The 21360-nt window shown below is 54.3% G+C and overlaps 1 protein-coding gene across 2 annotated transcripts; it reads left to right on the top strand.

The window, feature by feature from the left end:
• Positions 1 to 259: 259 nt before the first annotated feature.
• TCF25 (transcription factor 25) lies at positions 260 to 19597 on the top strand. Of its 2 annotated transcripts, XM_040615407.1 has the most exons (18): positions 260 to 478; positions 1699 to 1866; positions 3595 to 3669; positions 5641 to 5765; positions 7320 to 7385; positions 8565 to 8647; positions 9237 to 9367; positions 11934 to 12033; positions 12931 to 13024; positions 14063 to 14155; positions 14740 to 14845; positions 15244 to 15403; positions 16389 to 16476; positions 17053 to 17211; positions 17920 to 18010; positions 18327 to 18406; positions 19037 to 19109; positions 19345 to 19597. In XM_040615407.1, the coding sequence occupies exons 1-18, from the start codon at positions 299 to 301 to the stop codon at positions 19504 to 19506; spliced, it is 2034 nt and encodes a 677-aa protein (XP_040471341.1). In that variant the 5' UTR covers positions 260 to 298; the 3' UTR covers positions 19507 to 19597. The 2 variants fall into 2 exon arrangements, with proteins under 2 accessions (XP_040471341.1, XP_040471342.1); XM_040615408.1 differs by lacking the exons at positions 18327 to 18406; positions 19037 to 19109; positions 19345 to 19597 and having other exon boundaries at positions 17053 to 17230.
• The last annotated feature ends 1763 nt before the right edge of the window (positions 19598 to 21360 follow it).

Genomic DNA, 21360 nt, shown 5'->3' with positions numbered 1-21360 from the left:
CCCGGCCGCCGGGCTCCCCCCGGCTTGTCCCAGGGTCCCACACGTGTCCCCGGGCCGTGTCTCGCCGTGGGGAAGGGCACGGTGCCCGCGCACCCGCCGCGACATATTTCACGCGGTGCTGGCGCGGGACGCGAAGCAGGCCCCGGCCGCCGCACACTGCGCCTGCGCACTAGGGGCGGGGCGGGGCGGCGAGGGCGGGGCGCGCCGGCGTGCTGAGGGCCGGGCGCATGCGCAGTGGGCGGGGCGGCGCAGGCGCGGGGGCAGCGGCGCGCGCAGGCGCAGTGTGGCGCCGGGCTCCATGTCGCGGCGGGCGCTGAGGCGGCTGCGGGGCGAGCAGCGGGGTCAGGAGGAGCCGGGCCTGGGGCAGCTGGGCCTGGAGGCTGGGCCTGAGCCCGGACGGGAGGGGTCGCCCCCAGCCATCCCTGGGAGGGGATGCCGCGGGTCCGCCCGCACTGGTGTCAGCAACCGCTTCGAGCTGGTGAGCGGGGACGGTGCTGGGGGAGAGGCTGGGGCCTGCGGGGTGTGTGCGCGTCTGTGCGCGTGTGTGCCGGGGCTGAGGGGACTGGGGCTGCAGGAGGGGACAGCGGGGGGGGCAAGGGCGGCTGGAGGGGACAGCTTGCGGGGGCAGGAGCTGCAGGAGGGGACAGCTTGAGGGGGCAGGGCGCAGTTACTTGGGGGTTGGTTGAGAGTTGTCAGTGACTGTGAGGGGGTCATTTGGGGACAGGGACTGGGAGTGTGTGGGGTGACTGGGGGGTACAGAGAGGCTGGGTGGCAGTAGCTGAGAGGGGGGCAGTGACCCGGGGGGCAGTGGCTGGGTGGGAGTGACAGAGATGGCAGTTTGTGGGAGGAAGTGATTTGGGGTCAGTGACCAGGGTGGGACTGACGGGTTTGGGGTGGTGGGTGACAGAGAGGGCCTGGGGGATGCTCAGCTGAGGGGGATGTGAGCTGAAGGGTAGGAAAGGAAAGGAAAGGAGCTGGGGGTGAGATGGGGGGCATAGGGAGGGCTTGGGGGCAGCAACTGGGGCTGAACTGGGCAGGAGTTGGAGGCAGGCCTGAGAGGGGCTGGGTGGTCTGGGTTGCGATGTTGTCAGAGCCGCGCTTGAGTATTGGGTTGGTCAGGTAGTGGATGAAACTGTTTTTGGGAATATTCCTGCCGCTTTCCCAACCTCACAAGATCCCAGTGCCGGAGGTCAGCAGTCAGGCAGGCCCTGGGGGCACAGATGGGTCCTTGGGGTGACAGAGCCTGGTCCTTCTTCTCTGGGCACCTTGGCCAGCCCCAGTGGTTCCCTGTCCTTCCCCAAGGCTTGGCTGTGCAAGCGTAGGCAAGGCTGGTTTGGGGGCTCTTCCCGAGGAAGACCAGAGTCCAGATAGGGCCGTGCTTTTTTTCTGCTGGCCATGTTACGCAGTGGACGTGTCATTGTGGCCTTGCACTCGCTTCCAGCAAGTTGATGGCTGCGGAGCTGTTCACGTGCCTGCTGGGTGACACACTTGAAGTGAGGGGTTGTCCCCATCTGTCTGCTGGAGAAGTCAGGCAGGCAGCTGAGGCCTGTGCTGCTTCTGCGACTTGTTTATCTTCCGTTTGCAGGTGGAAGTAGAACAGATCGGATCCCTGGGGAGTTCTGTCGCGTGGGGAGCAGGAGAGGGCAGAGCACAGTCCCACACCAGCTTTTTCTGCAGCTTGTCTGTCTGTTTGCACAGATCACTGCCGAGGAGTTGGAGGATGAGCCACCATCCAGAGAAGAGCGAGTGGATGCCCGACTCGGCGAGCAGGATGCAGGAGAAGGGAACAACAAAGGGGCTGTAACTGAAGAGACTGAAGGCGATGGGCAGGGAGATGGGGAGGAGGCAGAGCAACCGGACCAAACGGTAACTAAACCACAGGTATCTGGTAATGATGGCAGTTGTCACATGAGGTGCAGAGAGAAGGTTTCTTATCTCCCTGCTTCTGTGCGTGCTGAGGAGCTTTGTGGTGACCGGCAAGAGTTTCTTTTCCCTTGCGCCTGGGTTTTGTCAGAGGCTGAGGATGTGAGCGTCAGGGGAGGGACACACACGAGGAGCTTAAACCCAGGTGCTTGGTGCTCCAGGTCTGGAGGAGAGCGAGCAGCTCCAGAAGAAGAAGTGCTGAGGCTTGTGTTTGTGCCTAGGGTCTGGGGAGATTTTACAGCTGCAGAGGGGAGGTTCCTGAGGAAGGCCTTGTGTTGTGTCCTGACGAGCACCGAGGTCAGGCAGAGTGCATGAGAAGGAAAATACCATGGGGCTTTGAAACAGGCATTGCTTCTCTACTCCCTTCGCTGCGCAATTAATTAAGCTCTGCATCGTATGTGGGGCTGGGCTGATGGGTAAATGCCCAGTGAAGCGTTTGTTTTGGAGTATGTGAAGACTCCAAGGAATGTAAACTAAATGCTGAACTTGCTCTTCCCTGTAGCGAGCTGAGCTGTTTTGTTGTTGTTTTGTGTTGATTTTCCTCCTGTGATCTGTATCTGCTCAGGAATGTCTCCTTGCGGAAGAATATAAGGAAAGGGGCGCTTTAATTAACAATTTGACATTGCAAGTCTAGCCTGTATCGCACTGGAGATGCGGGTCGAGGGGGTTGAAGGGGGATTGGCCCCCTGGCCTCACCCACTAGAACATAGCATTTGGGCTGTGTGCCCATAGGTTTGGGTACCAGAGGAGCAAAGGCCACCATCAGTGCATGGTCCAGCTGTGCTGGTGGCATCATGCAGCTCAGGGGCTTCACCATGTTCTGGGTGTACGGTGTGGTCTCTGCTCAGTTGGTTCCCACGTGAGCAGTGGCTCCAGCAGGCCCTGACCGGGTGAGTTTGCGTAAGCCCTGCAGGGTGCACCTGCTGCTTCTCTCAGAGCTTCCCTGGGTAGGAGCGTGGGAGCCCTCAGCAGGCCTCTCCCTGCCATTTGACAGAGCCACATTAGGGCTGCGTGTTCCCCTGGCTCTGAAATCAGCTCAGGAGCTGTGGGGTTGTTCCAGGAATGCTGTTACTTACTGTATTACCTGTGTAGATCCTGGAAATGTGCTGCTCATTTCTGTACACCCTGGGGAAGAGTCAGCGCGGACAGCAGTGTGCCTGCCTGTTGTGTTAGGGAATACCGTGCAGCGTTGTGAGCTGAAGAGGCTGTGTCTGCAGCGAGAGGAGCCCGTATTGCCTGGTGCATTCAGGCAGGTGTTGGTTTCTGTGGAAATCAGAGTGACTGGTAGTTTCTAGTGGTTTCATGCTTGCTGGAAAGACAGATGCAAAGTTTATCTTGGAGACTGAAGGAGAGCTGAAATGTTTCTTCCACACCTGGTCTATCTAAACTTTCTTGCTTGATTTTGTAGTCTCGGATGCTGATATGAAAGTCAGGTGAGGTTTAACCTTAACGTTTGTAAACTTCTGGTGTTGTAAACCTTTGGTGCTTTCCTCCATTTTCTCCTTCTGTCTTAATTTCCACTTGCTGACAGACGTGAAAGGGTAAATACTGGTTTCATTTAAGGGCTGTCTTGGTGTGCTGATTCCTGTGGGAAATACTTTTATCCTCATGGAGCTTTCATCCCTGCAGTCCGTGGGCATGCTCTGACAGCCGTTCCGTTTGTCTTTGCAGCCTGTGTTGAGCAACAAGCCACGAAAGAAAAGAAAGAAAAGGAAAACCAAGAAATCCTCAGCAGGGGAGACTCTGGTATGTCTGCATTTGCTCTGAGAGTTAGTGACTGTGCTGACTTCTACGTCGGGGTTGACAGAGTGGCAACTGCGAGGTGCTTGCAGCAAAGATTGAGGCAAAAATGCTCCTTTTTGCATTGTACTCATTTAAAATTATAAAATGGCAACAGCAGCTTTTGACTGCAGTGCTTCAAGCAGCTGGACTGGCACAGCTCTGCTGCAGATGCTTAGGGCTGAAATCCTCACAGTGGTGGCATCTTCTTTCATCTCTGCTCCAAGGCTTCACACAGTTGGGGGTACTGTGCGAAGAATGTTGCCGTTTTCATTATATTTTCCTTGCCCTACTTAGGTAGCTCTCCTGGCTCTGCAGAGCCATACGGAGCTCTTGCTGCCAGCCGTTGTTCACGTTCCCTTCTCCCCTGCACGTGGCCGCACACCTTCTCTGTAGTTTGATGTCTGATAGCTGAATGCTGACAGGAACGTCTGCTAGTGCGTTATCAGCAAATGCACTGCCAAGTGCTCTTCCTGTGGGACCTGCTCGATCCCCTCAGTGGTGAAGGGAGCAAGAGGACAGTGATTCTTTCGGTGCTGTCCACCCCTAAGGAAACGTGCTTGGAGAGTGAGAACTTCATCCAGTGTCTGTGTGTGGTGTGGATGAAACTGAGGCAAATGTGCATGCTTGAATATACTTTACCTACTTGAGCAAGACTAGAAAACTGAATGGAATACAGTCATTGGTCTTTTAAATTCAACAGCGAGAAAATTCAAGTGGGTGCTAGTTTTCTGCTAAGATTTAGGAGTCTAACTATTCCCTCGAGGGAGATCCTTTGTTAAACATCCTAAGCCACAGCATGCTGAAATGCTGAGCAGGTGAGCTGTGGCTGCGGTGTAAGTGCCTGGCTGGCCACCTCCTCCCTGGGAAATCAGCTGAGAGAGCTCAGGAGCGAAAATCTGATCACAGAGCCCATTTCCCAGTCTGAGAATGAGTGATAGAGCCTACAGCTGGCAGATGTTACCCTAGGCAAACTTTATACTGAGAAACAAGCAGTTTGATTTGCTAACTAGAGATAATGCTGCCTTGTTTCAAGTACTGAAGTGCAAAGCACAATACAAGCTTTTCATGTATCCACTCCATGCGGAGTGGCTATATTTAGCTGGAAAAGGCAAGCTTGCAGTGCTGTTTGGGTGTCATGAATGGAATTCCGTGTTCCACCCACATACATCATGAGGAGGATGTGAAACAGCCACATAAGAAATGTGTCACTTGGTATTTGTGGGGAAAATATAGAGGAAAATCAGGATAAAAGTGTTATACAACTGTGGAATGTGTGCTGTTGGGTGTATTCTTGGCTTGTTAGAAGATGGGGAAAGCCAGAGTGCAGTATGTTAGAGCTGGTTTAAAATCATGAGCCTTTGATACGTTATTACAAGGGTCACAGCAGTAACATAGTGTTTCCATGGGAAGTAGATGGCAAAGGCTGAGTATTTAAATACTTATGATTAAAATCAGCACTCCAACATTTTGTGATATTATATGAATTGTAATATAAATAAACCAGACAAAGTCCAGCGAAAGCTGGGTGGAAAGGGGCAGACCAGACACCCTGCCAGCTGTTGCCCACGCTCGATGTATTCAGCTGGTGCGTTCAGATTGACGATGGTGTGAAGAGCAACAGCCCTGTGACACCCTGAGTGAGCAGCCAGCCCTTTCAGGGGCAGCTGGGGAGGGAAGGGGGGCTCTGGGTGGGATTCCTGAGGGAATAGGGAGTATTGACTGGAGAGCTGGAGGCCTTGATAAGACAGTATCTGCACAGCCAAGCTGGGCGATGGGGTAGCAGCCTGGTGAGCAGCGGGGGCTGTGTGAGTATCACAGAGATAGGGACAAGCTGAAGTACCTGGAGGCAGCTGGGTGTGATCTCTGCTGGGTGACCTGCCTGCTGCGGTCTCATTCTGTAATAACTACCTTGTCTTTGCATGTGCCTATCTTAAGGAAGACAATGACCTGGAAGACATCGACAGCCTGCTGGAGAAGATTGAGGATACCAGCGGGCTATCACAGCAGACCCAGAGTGGAATAATTGCTGACAGTAGGCCTCTGCTCTATGTAGAACACAGGTAGTAAGTACTTCCTTACTGGTCTTGGCTTTGGGTGTGGCAGGGGTATCTGTTCCCCTGAGGAATGAAGTTGGGAACCTCCCAGTGCGATCTGGCCATGAATTCAGGATTGCTTGAAAGGTGTTGTGGCGATGGTTGCACACATCCCCATTTCTAACCGTTGATCTTGGAGCTGCATTCGGTTTTGAGTGGTGACTGGTATTCTCAAGCATGGTTTGAGCGGGCAACTGGATCAGATTAGCCTCCAGAGGTGCCTTCCAGCCTAAAATACTCTATGACTCTGTAGAGAATCTCTGCAGAGCTGTTGAGAGCCTGGATGCATAAAGCTTTGACAGCAAATTTGCCTGGCCAGGTGACTGGCCGCACTCAGACGGGTGCTGTGAGCAGCACACGCCAGTACAGCATGTGCCATCCTCCAAGGAGGGCTGAGCAGTGCCAGAAGCTAATTTCACCAGGAAAGCAAGTTAGACTTGTCTAACCTTTCTCTCATGTCACCACCAACAAAGTGGACTAAGTGCCCAGCATGTCCAAGAGCTGAAGAATAAATCCACCTCCAACTCAAGATCTGTAACATCTGGGCCTGCGTCACACTGGGAAGCCTGTTGGGAACGGGCTGGGTGGTGTGTCCGGCGTGTTTCAGAGCCCTGGGCTGGTGCAGGCACTGGCAGCTCTTTCTGTTGTTGTAGAAAACATTTACGCTTGTAGCTGGGACAAATTACCAGTCTCAGTTTTAAAACCTCCAGTTGTGCTGCATCAAAACTTGAGTCTAGGCTGATGAGCACTTGGTGCTAGCACAGCCTGTTCAGTGACACTGCAGTGAAGCCAGAATATGTGTTTACCTAGAGGTAGTTTTAAGCTTCAGTGCCTTCTCTGGTCAAGTAAACATTATTCAGAAGCCTCTGAGAGCTGGATAATCTCAGAGTGGGTGAGCGTTGGCAGTGCTGGATTTCAGCCTTCTCTCGCCCTCTCTTCAAGCCCTGCTCACTGGAAAACCCCTCTTAAATATGCCTGCCTTCTCTGGGCCAAATGTTACATCAAGAAAACTGTAGGTGTTGTCATGCTTTTGATACAAGATCTTTGTATTAAAAAAAAAAAAAGTATTTTAATTCTTGCCAGCCTCCATACAGTGGTTAGGGTGCTTGGCCCAAACGGCAGGCTGCCGCTGCTAGACTCGCAGCAGGTATCTGCTGTTTTCCGGGCAGGAGTGCCCCAAGCATGTGCTCCTGAAGCGAGGCTGTCCTGGCCATATCCCGGACTGAGGCCCCAGCTGCCTGGAGAGGGCAGCAGAAGTATTCCCTAGCTCAGCACCTTCCTTGGAGCAGAGCAAGAAGGAAGCGTGCATCTGATTTGAACAGGGCTTTCGATGCCTCCTGTTCTGACCATTTCTAGTCTCCTTTCTGTGTTATATCAGATCACGGGGGTGTGTGACAGTTTGGGGGCTTGGCCAGTGACAGACTGAGGTTCGGAGCACTTGGTGTTGGTGGAAAGGACTCGAGTGTGAGATTTCTGCCTACGTTTAACTGATGGTAGCTTTTCTTGTTTCAACATTCTCAGAAACTTGAATCCAGAGAACGAATTGAAGAGATATTTTGGGGCTCGCGCTGTTCTTGGTGATCAGAGGTTAGTCCAGAATTTAATATTAAAACCCTTTCAAAGTCCACATCGCTGTGTCTGTCCTTCCCTTGGTATGGTTTACTGAGCCCCTGGTGCCACACCCGGGCAGGAACGCCAGGGTTCAGGGTGTCTTGGGTTCGAGGTGTCTTACTCATTTAATAGTTGCTTGTTGGGACAGTAGAGTAGTGTTTTGTGTCTGGTGTGTGTGAGGAGGGGAGTAAGACTTTTCCAGGCTTTTGCTAGCATTTTATTTTTCTTCTGTCAATTTCCCCTCTCATTTATTGTCAAAGCACCCTTCTAAAGTCATTTCACTCAAACTCATGGGCTCTTAGACCGTTTTTTGGGTTTTTTTTGTCCAGCATTTGTCTCTTGTTGCTATTCCAAAGTCTCTGATGCCTTACAGAGTGGACCCTGAATACTCTCCAGGGGATCTCAGGCACTTGCTTTCAGGGCCCTGGGGAAACTACTGCTTCCTGGGTGTGAGGTCTCTATGCAGTTATCCATGGCACTGTGGTCAGTGTTACCCAGAAAATCCCTGCTTTCCTGAGCTGGTTGAAAAATGTGCATATGAGAAGGGTGTAAGCTTAGAGCAGTGATGGTGGAAGCAGAGGCCTTCTCTGAGAAAGTCTGTGGAAGGATGTTTAGTGTTTGAGGAAGGAGCAGCAGTCTCTTAGTGGGAAGAGGTGGCTTGCTTAGGGTAGCCATAATTTCTGAATTCCTCCTGCCCTGAGCCAGTAAATTGGTTGCATTTGTGACTATGGCTTAAACTAAACCAGCTGATGTTTGAAGGCACGGCTGGGAAGAGAGATGAGTCAGAGGAATATGGGGCTCTCTTAATTGGACCTGGGAAGCTGTTTGAAGCAAAGAGGCAGCTGAGAACTTGGCAGGAACAAAAACAGGGGAGAGAAACTATTGAAGTGGAAATGCTGGAGGCACTGGCTGGCCCAGAGATTAATGGTTCAAGTAAGGCATGAGCCTGAGTGAAGCTATGTTGTGTCTTGAAGGCAAACATGGTAAAGCTCTGGGAGAAAGCTCTGTGTGGCAGAGCTGCAGCTGGGGAAGAAGTTGGATCTCTTCTTTTCCGCCCCACCCCCCGCCCTTGAATCACCCTTTTTCTGGCTGGTTTCAGCCCTCCTCATTCTATTGGTACAGATAAATTGTGACCTGTTGTGTTTATTTCCTCAGGCCAAGGCAAAGGCAGCGCCAGTATGTCCGCAGCACGTGGCTGACAGCTCCCAAGAACACCTGGCCACGCTACAGCAAAACAGGTGAGGCTTTTGGTGCCACCTCCCAGAGCACCAGGCTGCCACTAAGCCAACAGGGTGCGTCGGTCCCATGCCTGTGTTGGCACGGATGGCTGCTCCTGCCAGCCTGGCTTTCCTAGAGCCTCAGCGCACGGGAACTGGAGCTGCTTTCATCGTTCTGGCCCAGGCTTTACACTGGCTGATGCAGAAAGGGAACTGCTTGTTGGAAATGGATGGAAATAGCTGATGGAAATAGCTCCTTTCTTCACAGGGAGAAATCTGTTGTATTGCATCTTAGCATTTGAGGGGAGGTTTTTTTCCCCTTATTGGAGGTAGCAGGTGATGAATACTTCCCTTCTTAACAGCAGTATTGCTGGATAACAAGAAGAATCTGTGGGGAGAGCAAGCTGCCTGGGCTTCTTGGGTGGGTTTTGGGCTTTAACACACGAGAGGAGGGAGAGGAGTGAAATTCTGTGGGAATTCCTAGAAACGCTTCTGGCTTTGCACCCAGTGATGTAATGAGCTTTCTGTGTAATAAGAAGGCAGAAGAGCTCTTGCCGCTGTGCTCGCAGGCTGGCAGCAGTGGTACCCACGTCTCCCGTGCACCCTCTAGGTATTGCCATGCAGCTGGTGGACACCAGGAGGGGAGTGCAGTACTTCACATTCGAACACCATCGCGAGTACCAGCAAGTGCAGTTCAAGTTCTTGGACGCTGTAGAGTCCATGGACCCCAACAACATTGTGGTATGTTGTGAAATCAGGTTGCCCGTGCTGTTGTCTGCTGCATTCCTGTGGCCCCTTTCCCTGGCAGGGCAGGTGGGCTGATGCATCCCCAGCACTTATTTTTTTGCCAGTCTAGTGTTGAGTGGTAGAGCCCTGTGCCCTCTCTGTGTGGGGCGAGAAAGCAGAGCTTGGCAAGCAACGCTGCCACCTTATAAGGTAAGTGACCACCTTGGTGCAAATGAGGTCCAGTGGCTGGTGGCCGAGCCTTGGTGGCTCTGCCTGAAAGCGTGCCAGGTAGCCATCTGGAAGAGGAGCCCACAGGAACTGACCGTTTGACTGGACGTGTAGGAATAAAGCTCCCTTGTCTCAGCTCTTCAGCTGGGAAAGGAAAAATATTGTATAAACCAGTCTTTAAATGGGAATCTAAACTAACAGCTGTTCTATTTATAAACTCTTGAATGGATGAAAAATGTGTCTTTTCTTGGTATTTCAGCAAAACAGTCTTTGTGTTGAAAGTTTTTCATGCATGTCCAAGCTCATTAAACTGTATGGTAACATTTATGGTTTCTAGTGATAAGCAACAGTAAAATTGCTCTGCACCCCACTGAACCATAACTGAGATATTTTTGCTCTGAAAACCCTGGGCGCATGAGCTCGGATACATGCCCTGCAGAAGTTTCTTAAAGAGGCCATTGTCTACTAAATAGTTTACTTCCTCCTGCTTTCCCACCCTCTGCTCATGGCCACTGCTCTCTCCAGCTCATCAATTCTGCCTGCTGACTGGACTGCGGGATTCTCATTAAATAATGCAGGGTAGTTCCTATGCAGCAGTGATCGACCCGAGAGCCGGTGTCCTCAGGATGGCTGAAATGCTGTCTCACACGGCCATGCAGAGCAGGATGGGTTTTCCATGGTACATTTTAGTCTTTATGTCCCTGTTAAGTGAGTCTGCCTATGTTTGAAGATATTCCTGTAAGACACCGTTAGCCTTCCATTTTTCTGTTAAGGGTAGAATCTTAACAGATGGGTTTGCTGATGCCAGAGGTACTTCAAACCCCCAAACAGTTTTTCTGTGATAACCAGAGTCTCCGCTTAGCTGGAGCCCGGTTCTGCCTTGCTGCTGTGGTTTCAGCATGCAGAACAGTATTTTGGGGGGGGGGTTCTGCTCAGTGAGTGTGTTTTCTGCTCTTGCTAGTGGGTTAAAACAGTCTTGCTGGTGAAGTTTTAAGTGTATTAAGAGCACTTTTTCCCATCACCGTGACCCTAGGTGCTCCATCCCTTCCAGAAAGGAGGACTAGAAAGGAACTTAAGAGGAAGCAAGGAAGGAGTAAAACATCAGGCAGGTGGTGCTGAGGCAAAGGTGCTGGGCTGGGCCGGCCTAGAACATAAAGGCTTTGTACTGTAGGTGGTCGTGCTGGCCACTACCCTGCAGATGTACAACTTCTGGAGCTTTTGAAGCTGTATTTTTCAGTTTTGAGGGAATGAAAAAAAAGTCCGGAAACTAAACCATGAGGGGATTTGAAGTAGCTTTGGTATTTTCATAGTGAAACTGAGTTTTAGGTGGTTGGAAAAGGTAGATCATTTATAATATAATTAGTGAAAGGGTTTTAGGTGTGGTTAAACGTCTGTTCTGAAGCCTGGAAAAAAATGGTTTTAACCCATTGCCATTCAGGAGCTGGATCATCGAATTGTAATAGATGTGCGAAAATGTCCTCTCAGCACCCAGAGGAAGCAAAAGCCTGACCCAAATGCTCAGAATTGTTAAGGGGTAGAGAATAAAACAACAATTTAATTATGCCTGCTGCCTGCATCTTGAATAGTGTGTGCAGCTCTGGGCCTTCACCTTCAAAAGGATATGGTGGAGTGGGGAGAGATTTGGAGGAGAACAGAAAAGATGATCAAAGGCTGGGCCGGGCCTCAGCACTGGAAAAGCTGGGTTGGCTGGGAGAGAGCTGCCTGAGGGAGGCTGCGATCGAGGGCTCGGATCCTGCGTGGGGCGGGGAGAGACAGCGAGCTCCCTGCTGTCCTTTCCAACACGGGGACGGGACGTTCTTTGCATTGTGTGCCCAAGCGGTGGCTTCCTGTGTCATATAGCTGAGGTGTGGGAAAGGTACCTGGGTCAGTAAGTGAACAAATTCACGAGAGGCGATGCCGTTAACATAAAAGGCATCTCTGACAGTGGGGGTCCCTGAGCCCCTAAAAGTTGGCAACTTAGATGTGCTGGGAGCCTTCACGTGTTCCCAGCTTCATGCCCTCTTTCTCAGGCGCCTGCTTTTGGAGACAGGGCACAACAGACCTCTGCTTTCATCCATCACGGCCGTTCTTGGGCTCTTTTAATCCATAGTTTCAGCCTTTCATGTGAGGTGTGTCCCCAGCCTTACACTGCAGTCTGAGCCTTGGCGCTCTGATGGTGTGGGACAGGATTTCTTCCCCTTCAGGCCCAGGGGCAAGAACAGCCCCTCTCTCTTATTTGTGGTGTCAGGGTGTTTGCCTCCCTGCCATGCTTACGGATCTTGCCTCCTAGGCAGTGTGCATAAGAAACCAGTGATTTGTGCCATCGTGTAATCAAGCTCATGCTCTTCTGCAGCTGCTGCTTCAGATGAACCCGTACCATGTGGACTCCCTTCTGCAGCTCAGTGACGTGTGCCGGATGCAGGAGGATCAGGAAATGGCCCGCGATCTTGTAGGTAAGAGCTGAGGTGAGAAGCAGATGTCCTGGCTTGAATTAATAATCAAAGGCTTTTGGTTCAGTTTTGGTTTTGTTTCGGAGAGAAGCAGCAAAGCAGGAGGGTTGGTTTGGCTCTGTGTTTGACTTGGGCCATGAGAGCTCAGACTTGCATCATCCTACAGGCCAGCAGCTGTTGCAGGGGGCTTTCATATAGAGCTGGGCACGTGTGTCTGGGGAAAGGCACATCGGCATTCGTCTTCAGGTTGTGTGGACGTGGCAGGGTCCCACTTGTAGGACATTCCTTGCAGGAGGAGGATCTGATTTGGTAGCTGTGAGCAAACAGCAGGACGAGAGGCTGCTCTGGGGAGCCTGCCCAACCCTGCGGGCCAGCCTGCCTCACCTGCCTCTGACCAGTGTCAGGCTGTGCTCCATGGGGCACCGCAGGCTGCCTGGGGCAGGGGTCATCCTGGGGGCTGGCCGCTCCTCGGACTGCGGTGCTGCAGTCTCTGGTGTCAGATGTGCTGTTTGATAACCGGGGCATGTGCTCTACAGCATGACAGGAGGGGCTAGAGGTGAAGTGAGGACAGGATCTTTGGCTTCCTCATGTGAAGATAATTCTGGCAGAGGCAGCTGTAGCAGCTTCAGTCTCAGACCTCCAGAAGAATTGCTTTTCACAACCAGAGCATGATCTAATGCCCACAGAAGGGAACAGGGCTCGCTTGCCTGGGTATCTCTTGCAGCCACATACCCTGAAGTAGCTTCGTGCCTTGCCGGGTTGCGAACAAACTTATTTCATGTGTGCCGGAGCCCTCAATTATTGGTGTCTTCTGGGCTAAATCAACTGTTTTGTGAGCACTGGGGCTGCATGGTGTGCCGGGGTTGTGGTGTGCCCTGACACTGTCCTCGCTGTCTGCAGAGCGGGCGCTGTACAGCCTGGAGTGCGCCTTCCACCCCGTCTTCAGTCTCACCAGTGGGACCTGCAGGCTGGACTACCGGCGGCCAGAGAACAGGTAGGCGGCACGGCACGCCTGCCTGCCCTGTGTCTGCCGGAGAGCCGTCGCGGCGTACCCTGGCCTACTTTAGACACAGAGACCCAGATTCACAATGTCTGCTGGGTCATCCACGCTGGCGGGGGGACCTTGAATATCCCTTTCTGTCGGAACAGGCTTGGCCATCAGTGGCAGTGCCCCTCAGCAAGGCAGCAGCATGGCTCCTGAGATGGGTGCTGGGGAGCAAGCAGCTCTTGCACTGAAGTTTCTTTACAAAGCATCCTCTTTCCTGAGGGATTTCTTACTGGAGCAGTAGCTGTTCCTCCCCGTCGCATCCTTCTTGTGTGATTAGTACCTCTTAGCCCAAGGTGGCACTTGGTTTTGTCACAAAAACGCTGCATGTGTATGGCTGTGCTTGGTCACTTGTGTGCTGCCTGCTCGGCATTTGTCCCCAGCACTCGCACTGCTCCTGGCCTGGCTCTTTACGTAGTGACAGCTCTGCAGCTGTGGGGAAAGGTGACTTTATTCTGGGAATTTTCCAGTCAGCTGATCCAAGTCATCTCTTCCAAACTGCTGTACCTAGAGATTGCTCATGTTTCCAGTACCTGCTCGCTGACGGGCTTCGTGCCATCTGTGACCTGAACACTGTGATCCGTAACACCAGTTTGGGTGTTGGTCCTCCCACTGTGTGTGTTGTGCACACTCTGTGTCACCGTCCCTGCACAACTGGGTGGGCTGGGCCAAGGCAGGGTGTGGACTTTGGGGATTTGCTTGTTTTCTGTTGTTTGAGTTGTCAGCCCCAGTCTGCAGAGCAGGCCACTGGTTTGCTGTCCCTATACTTGCACAAAGAGATATAAAATATAAGAGATGGGAACATGGAGGGGTCTGTGGCACCCCATACTGCAGCAGGCCAGGTTCCCTGGTCCCCCCTGGCTGCACAGCAGCACTGATGCTCAGGGGGCAAGGAGCTGGGGCGGACCACGTGTCCTCATTCTTGAGTGGCCCAAGGTGCTTCTCTCCAAGTCTGGCTTCTAAAACCTGTTGCTGTTCCCCCCACAGGGCTTTCTTCCTGGCTCTCTTCAAGCACCTGATGTTCCTGGAAAAGAGAGGCTGTCCCCGTACAGCCCTGGAGTTCTGCAAGCTGATACTGAGGTAGGTGCCCCTGCTGCGGGCTGCATCCCTGTGGGATGGGGCAGGGTGTCTCAGGCTTGGGAGAACACAAAAAAACCCAGAGGGGTACTGCTGCTCCCAGGCTTGGTGGGGACTTGTTCCCGCTCCCTGTAGATGCAGCGTCACAGGTCAGTTTTGGGCACATGCTCTTCTCTGTGGTGCTGCTTTGGAGGGAGGTGATTGTTGAGAAGGAGGCTTAAATAGATGGTACCTGGGTGGCCCTTGCTCTTGGCTGCTGAGCTGGTTGTTATAGCAGAGCTCAGAGTCTCTGCAGACAGATGTGTACGACAGTGGCTTCAGCCAGCTCGGTTTGTGGCCATTGATCCTCCTGCCAGGTGGTGATGGGGACTGTTGCCCCTCTGCAGCGCTGCAGACCAGGCAGGGCGTTGCACCGTCATCCTGGCCATGAGAGAACAATCGTGTTCCCGTTATCTCCACTTGCTGAGTCACAGAAGCTCTTTGGATGCTAGCGGGAAAGTCTTGTTGGACTTAGAAATGAGGGCAGCTATTTCAGCTTTTGTGACACTGATATTGTTTCCTCCCCTTGCATTCGCCTCCCTCTGAAGCCTTGATCCAGAGAACGACCCACTATGTGTGCTGCTGCTGATTGATTTTCTGTCCCTCCGAGCTAGAGAATACACCTTCCTGACCCGCATGTTCCAGGAGTGGGAGGTGAGTTGCCAGCAGGCAGCCCTGGTGAGAGTGGAGGGCAGAGAGGGGAGGGCTGGTTCCTGGGGCTCTCCCTGCCTGGGCTGGCAGCCTGTGCCACAGAGCCGTGAGGGTTTTGTAACCCCATTGGCCCTTTGAGGGCTGTCTCACAGCCAGGCTGGCATCCCAACAGCATCCGTATGACCCGTAAAGGCTGGGGTGTACGTTCTTGTAATCCTGGTACCCCACAAACAGTTGTACAAACTCAAAATTGCTTACTCAGTTGTGGGGGCACCAAGTCAGCGGATGGAAAGTAACTTAATTCAGCAAGCAAGAAACCCCACCCTGTGTGCAGCCCGGCCACATCGAGATCATTCTGCATAGCATCATTTCTCAGTAAATATCTCTCTCTGATCCTGCAGAGTCACCGGAATTTGTCCCAGCTGCCCAATTTCGCCTTCTCGGTGCCGCTGGCCTATTTGTTCCTGAGCCAGCAGGAGGAGCGCTCGGAGCTGGAGCTAAGCCAAGCCCGGGAGAAAGCCACCCAGCTCATCCAGCTCGCATTGATCATGTTCCCAAGCGGTAAGTCTGTCCCCACCGGTAAGTCCGTCCCCGCAGGCTTTGTTACTGTCTTCATCTGTGAGAGCGAAGGCTGGATTCCAGGCAGTCAAATGCGGAGGCAGCAGTTTGCCTGTGGGTTGCAAATGGTGTTTGCCTCTGTTTGTGGGAGATGGGAGCTGTGACTCAGAGTGTGATGCAGCTCAGGCAGGCTGGCAGTGGCAGGTACTGCTGTACCTACACCTGGGGTGGTGGTGGTGGTGGTGGGATTCAGCCTTCCCGCAGCGTGGCGAGGCGGTGCGAGGAACCAGGTAGTGCCCCTGCAACCCTGAGCCCTCTGTGTGTTAGGAAGAGATCAGTGATTGTTCCTCCCTGCTGCGCACCCTCCTCCGAGCAGCTGATGCCCCTTCATTAGAGATGGTCACGAGCGTGCAAGGTGGGGGAGGATGAGAACCAGAGTCTTGGAGCAGGAAAATATTTCACCCCAGGGTTGCCCAGACCAGAGACAGCAAGTCTCTCTTGGCTTTCCCTCCAAGACACTGCTCTGCTTTAGATGTGCTCTCTATGGGCGCTCGTCACTCTTGCTTTCATCCAGTTGGTGCTGCTGTCCATGAAAGGAGATACACAGCCCCTCTGGGCCCAGAGCAGGGTGTGTCTTTATAGGCAGGAATAACCAGCTCTCGAACAGAGGTTTAGTTTGTGTTGGCTGAAACCATCATTTTTCCTTCTTGTCACGGTGACTGAAATAAAACCCTTGTTCAAGTTCCAAGGCCAGCAGTATTAAGTGCAGAAAATTGCACCTTATTTTACTGGGGTGGGGGGGAAGTTTGTTTTCTTTTTTGTTTACTGTGGATATTTCCATTATTCACACAGAGATCAAATGCAGCATAACCCCCAGCAGCATCCTTGCACCCTCCTTGCATGGGTCCTGGCTGCCGTGACCGGGTGCATGTTCTGTGGTGCTGCTCGCCAGGCTGTTGAAAGCAAGCTCTCTGACTTTTCCCTGCAGTTCTGATGCCTTTGCTGGATCACTGCAGCGTGCAGCCTGATGCCAGGGTTGCGTCCCATTCCTTCTTTGGGCTGAATGCTCAGATAAGGTAAGCCCTGGAGATGTTCTCAGTTAAAGAGAAGGAATCCGTTTTGCTGGTAGTGGGGCTTCTGCTTGCTCAGGCAGCTAATGGAGTTACAAAGCTGCGTAGGAGAATATTTGGTTTTCCTGAGTAGGCTGTTAGATGCTTCGGTAATGGATTTCTAAAACGGCCACCAGATAATGCTAATAGACCCACCTCACCTTAATGTGGATGGGTCAGAAGTTCATACTGAAGCTTGTTGGTACATGTAGTAAGAGAGAACAACGTATGTGTGCTCTGGGGGCAGGCTGTCTCCTGCCAGTCTGGATTTCCCTGGCACGTGGTCCTCCTAAACATGCGAACGGTCTCCCCCTCAGGTCAGGGCAGCGTTAACTTTGATCTCATGGCTATGCTTATCCCAAAAATAGACGGAGGCAGAAAAACTGGTGAAGGTAGATGGAAAAAGCAAAGGAGGGAGCCTGTGATTCCTCTCTTTGTGTTCTCACGCTGAAGCATGGTGCAGAGACAAGCCCTTGCCAGCCCACACAGGGACCTGCTGGCGGGAAGGAGGAGAGTGCCCTGAGTAACAACTGTCTCCCGTAGCCAGCCTGCCGCCTTGAACCAGCTGACATCCCTCTACGTGGGAAGGACTCACTCCCTGTGGAAGGACCCAGCTGTCATGGCATGGCTGGAGACCAACGTCCATGAGGTGTTGCGCATGGTGGATGCGCGGGACCCGCTGGTGGAGGAGTCTGAGCACAAGTGAGTGCAGCAGGCAGAGGTGAGCGGCTCTCGTAGCAGGCGTGGGTGCTGGAACACGCGGACGGAGGGGGCCAGGGAGCTCTGCACGCCAGAGGAGCTCTGTCCTGGGCAGCAGCAGCGCCGGGGCTTGCTCAGAGCCCCACAGCTGCCTATCCGACGGCGGCTGCTTGATGCCAAGGATTACACTGTGGGGCTGGGAAGGACTCTTCTTCCGTACTTTGCCCAAATGTGAATGAAGAGCTGTACCTCTCACTGGGGAGCATGTGCTGTGCTGGCTTCCCCCAGCCTGGGCTGTGCGTGTGCCCTGGAAATCACCCAGAGAGGGCAGAGGGGCTGGCTGGGGAAAGTGGGGGGATGGCCGTGTAGCTCACAGGATTTACTGCACAGGGCAGGTGAGTGCTTAGGAACGCTTTCCAGCTCTGAGAAGCGGGAGGGGGAGGCGTATGGGCTTGTCCTAAACCAAAGTTTGGTCTGCTGACCTGGTGAGAGGGGTCTGTACAGCGTCCCTGAGCTGTTCCGCTCTTTCCTCCGGAGGTCAGCAGCTGCCAAGCGACTTCAGCTTTGCCTTAAGCTGGCTCGGTCCGATACGGTGCGAGCCCCCAGAGCCAGGAATGACGCTGGCGATGCACCTAGAGAAGCACAAAGGGAACTCTGGCTATGCTGAGGTGTACTCGGTGCAATCCTCTGTGTGTCCCCTCCCTGCTTTAGGAGGAAGATGCGGTACCAGAGTGCACCCAGGAATATCTACCGGCACATCATCCTCTCGGAGATGAAGGAGGCCACAGCAGCTCTGCCTCTGGTGAGGGGCCCTGACGGGGCGTGGGCAGCGCTGTGGCATGATGGCACTCGCATCCCTGCTGCATGTGTGGATGCTGGGCATGTCTTAAACCCCAGCCACCAGCAAGAACCATCTGCTTGACCTCAAAGTGTCCTCCCTGTGTGCCCAGCTTCCCAGGACAGCACACAGGGGCATGTGTGGGCAGGCCAGGCCGGCCGGCTCTGTTGTGCTCCCCGAGACAAAGGGCTGTCCATCTGGTCTAACCATCTCCATGCCTTGGTGTTTGCTGCTGCTGGTGATGCAGCCTTCACCCCTTCTTTCTTCTTCCCCCCTACAGGAGGTGACCTCGCAGCCTGTGATGGGGTTCGACCCCCTACCCCCTTTGGACTCCATCATTTCCTACACCAGACCAGACAGGTACCTTCTCCACCCCTTGTTTCAGCACTGGCACAGCCAGCATGTTCCTGGCACACCCTCAGCCCCGGGCCTGGGTGCACGTGGGCGCTCGGAGCCAACGTCCTCCTCCATCCCGGCGGAAGAGCTGCCTGGCTTGTGGCGCTGGCCAACGGGCAGAGCGTACAGGCAGGACTGGTCCTGCTGCTTTTCCCTGGTGGTCACCGGTGAAGGCAGCAGCTGGCTTTTCGCAGCCATTGAGACAAAGGCCACTGAAAAGCTTTGGCTGTTTCTTAACTGAGGTGGGTTGGGGTAAATACAGGTCCAAGCGCAGCCAGCTGTGCTGCGTGCGGACCGTTCGGGTGAAGCCCGTACTTGTCCTGTGCACGGTCAGCTTGGAGCAAACCTGGTAGTGCTTTTAATGACTGCTTTGCCTGGAGGCTGGCCAGCTGCTGGCTGCCTGGGGTAAGAGATCCCCAAGACCCCCCCCAACACCCTGCTTCGGGGCTGGGTATTGGGGGGTGGGGGTGGGGGGTGTCTGTGTGTTGGTCCAGACAGCATGGCACTCTCCAGCATCCCTGTGCTGTCTCAGCCCCAGCGAGAGGCTGAGTACCAAACTGCCCCCTTAACTATGGTGTGACTTCTGTCTTTCAGAACGAATCATCCATCCAACGAAAGCACTTTATCTCTCTTCTTCCGATCGCTGCTGCCAAATTTTAACTTGCAGGTATGTGCAGTCAGCGGCTGCGGGTAGATGGGAGCAGGCTTTTGCTGTCGGTACACAGAAGTTTGCACTGCACAGTGTCTCTGTGAAGGGAGTGGCTCTTGGCATATGCAGTGTGTAAACGTCAGGTTGCGGAGCAGCCTGATGCTTTTTGGCAAGCGGCATTGTCTCTGTCCCTGCTTGCTGCAGCCAGGCAGGCAGCTCGCTGCCTGGCTGCTCCAGCTCGGCTCTGTTGCAGGGGGACATCAGGCACGACGGGGATGAAGAGGCTGGAGCAGGGCAGGACCTTAACCAGGGGGTGAATAGGCTCATGGCAGCCATGCGGGACATGCTGGCAAACATCCAGTTTCAGGAACCCCCCCGAGATGACAATCCTGAAGGCGACGGGGACTGGGACTGAGCCAAGAGTGCACATCTGCCCCAACCCCACCCCTCTGTAATCACCCCCCCCAACTTTGTGTCGCACTCTAATAAAGTCACACAAACTGCAAGCGCCCACTCTGGCTGCGGGGATGGGCTCTGTCTTGGGGCGGGGGGCTGCTTTCGCGTCTCGGCGGGGGGTGAGGACTGTCTGAACATGGCAGAGCTAATCTATAGCAGCTGTCCCTCGGCCCCAAGTCAGCTTAGTCCCCTTCTGGCCTCTGCCAAGCACATTTGCTGTCCTGCTCCCCTGCCTGCTCTTCTGGTCTCGGTTCAATGGCCGGGGGCTCGTTTCCCCTCTCGGGCGGCTCCTGAGCGAGCCGCGCTGCCCTTTGTGCTTCCCCCAGCCTGAAGCCTCCTTCCCTCCATGAGACACTCCGGGCCCTGGCGGCGCTGGGCCTTCCAGCTAGCTGACGGAGGGCTTGGGGTCCCCACTTCAGCATGGTCCCTGGGGGCACAGAGGAAGGAGCTGTGCTCTGGTAGGGGCTCACTGGGGGCTGCAGCTACCGGAGGTGTGTGGGGAGCGGCTCTTCCTTCTGCTGCAGCCATGCGATCATGCTGGGAGCAGAAAGGATCTCCCTCTCCTTTGTTTTCTCCCTCCATCCCTTGTTTTCCCCACCTTCACCTTGTAAAGCCAGGAATGAGGTCAGCTGCACTCAAACCCTTAACTCATCCTTGCTGCCTGCAAAGCATTTTTTCAGTTTTCTGCTGTGTAACGGTGTATATGTGCCTCTAATGCTGAGCTAGGCTGCGCTGCCCGGAATAAATCCCCCCCCCCTCCTCCTGCAGCGCCTGCCGCGTCCCCTCCCCAGGGAACAGCCTGCATGGCAGGGCTGGGGCTGGGGGGCTGCCCCACAGACCCCAGGGCTCAGGCCAGCCCCAGCCCCACCGGCGTGTCCAAATCCTGCAGCACGGGAGCCCCGGCCGCTCCCTGTGCCGTACGTTCGCATCACTTGGATTTGCAGACTCGGCATTTTCTAGCTCTGCTCTCAAAGCCTCTGTTGATAAAGCTAAAAATTCACGGCACGTACTGGCGTGCTCTTTAGCCGAGCAGCAGCCGGGAAGGGGGGAAGCCGGTGGCTGCTGGTCCAGATTCATCCTGCTTGCGTTTCCCTGGGGGTGAGCGCTCCTCGCCCGGCACCAGGGCTGTGCGTGTTCCGGCTTTGGCTTGACGCATGGCACGTGTTAGCCATGGCTCCCTGCCGTGCCAGCACTCGGGGTGAGTAAGGCGCCGCAGCAGCCTGGGACCCCAATCCCAGCGCATCCAGCTGAGCTGCTTTCATCTGTGCCGGAGCCGGGGGCTGCTCCATGCTATGGGGAAGGGTTCCCGTCCCTGGTGCCCCACAGGAAGGAGAAGCAGTCAGTGGGAACGACTGCAGGATCAGCCTTTTCATGCAGCTGTGAATGGCCCTTTGGCAGCTGAGCGGCTCCAGGCATCAACACCAACCAAAGGCACATGATGGTCAGATGGGTCCCATGTCCCCCAGCCTGCCCAGGCTCCCTCCGGCGCCGAGCTTTGCCGGGGTGTGGGCACGGCATCGCATTTAATTGTGCCTCTGACGATCCCTATCGAACCCATTGCCCACCCCACTGTAAAACATCTTCCCTGGGGTTGAGCGAGGTGAGGCCCGTGATGGGGATGGGGCTCCCAGCCCCACACACAGGGACTGGGAGGGGCCGCTTGGCTCCTGTGGGTGGAGGGTCCCACTGGGGTCCCCAAGGTGCATGGGCACCCCAGGGCATGCAGGACCCCAGAGTGCAGGGACCTCCCAAGGGCCTGCAGTGCCCCAGGGTGCAGGGATCCCCTTGGCACGAACAGGACCCCAGGACATGT

The sequence above is a fragment of the Falco naumanni genome, chromosome 15 (genome assembly GCF_017639655.2).
Source record: "Falco naumanni isolate bFalNau1 chromosome 15, bFalNau1.pat, whole genome shotgun sequence".
In the NCBI taxonomy this organism is placed as follows: domain Eukaryota; kingdom Metazoa; phylum Chordata; class Aves; order Falconiformes; family Falconidae; genus Falco; species Falco naumanni.
This window is presented reverse-complemented; position numbering and strand designations above follow the sequence as displayed.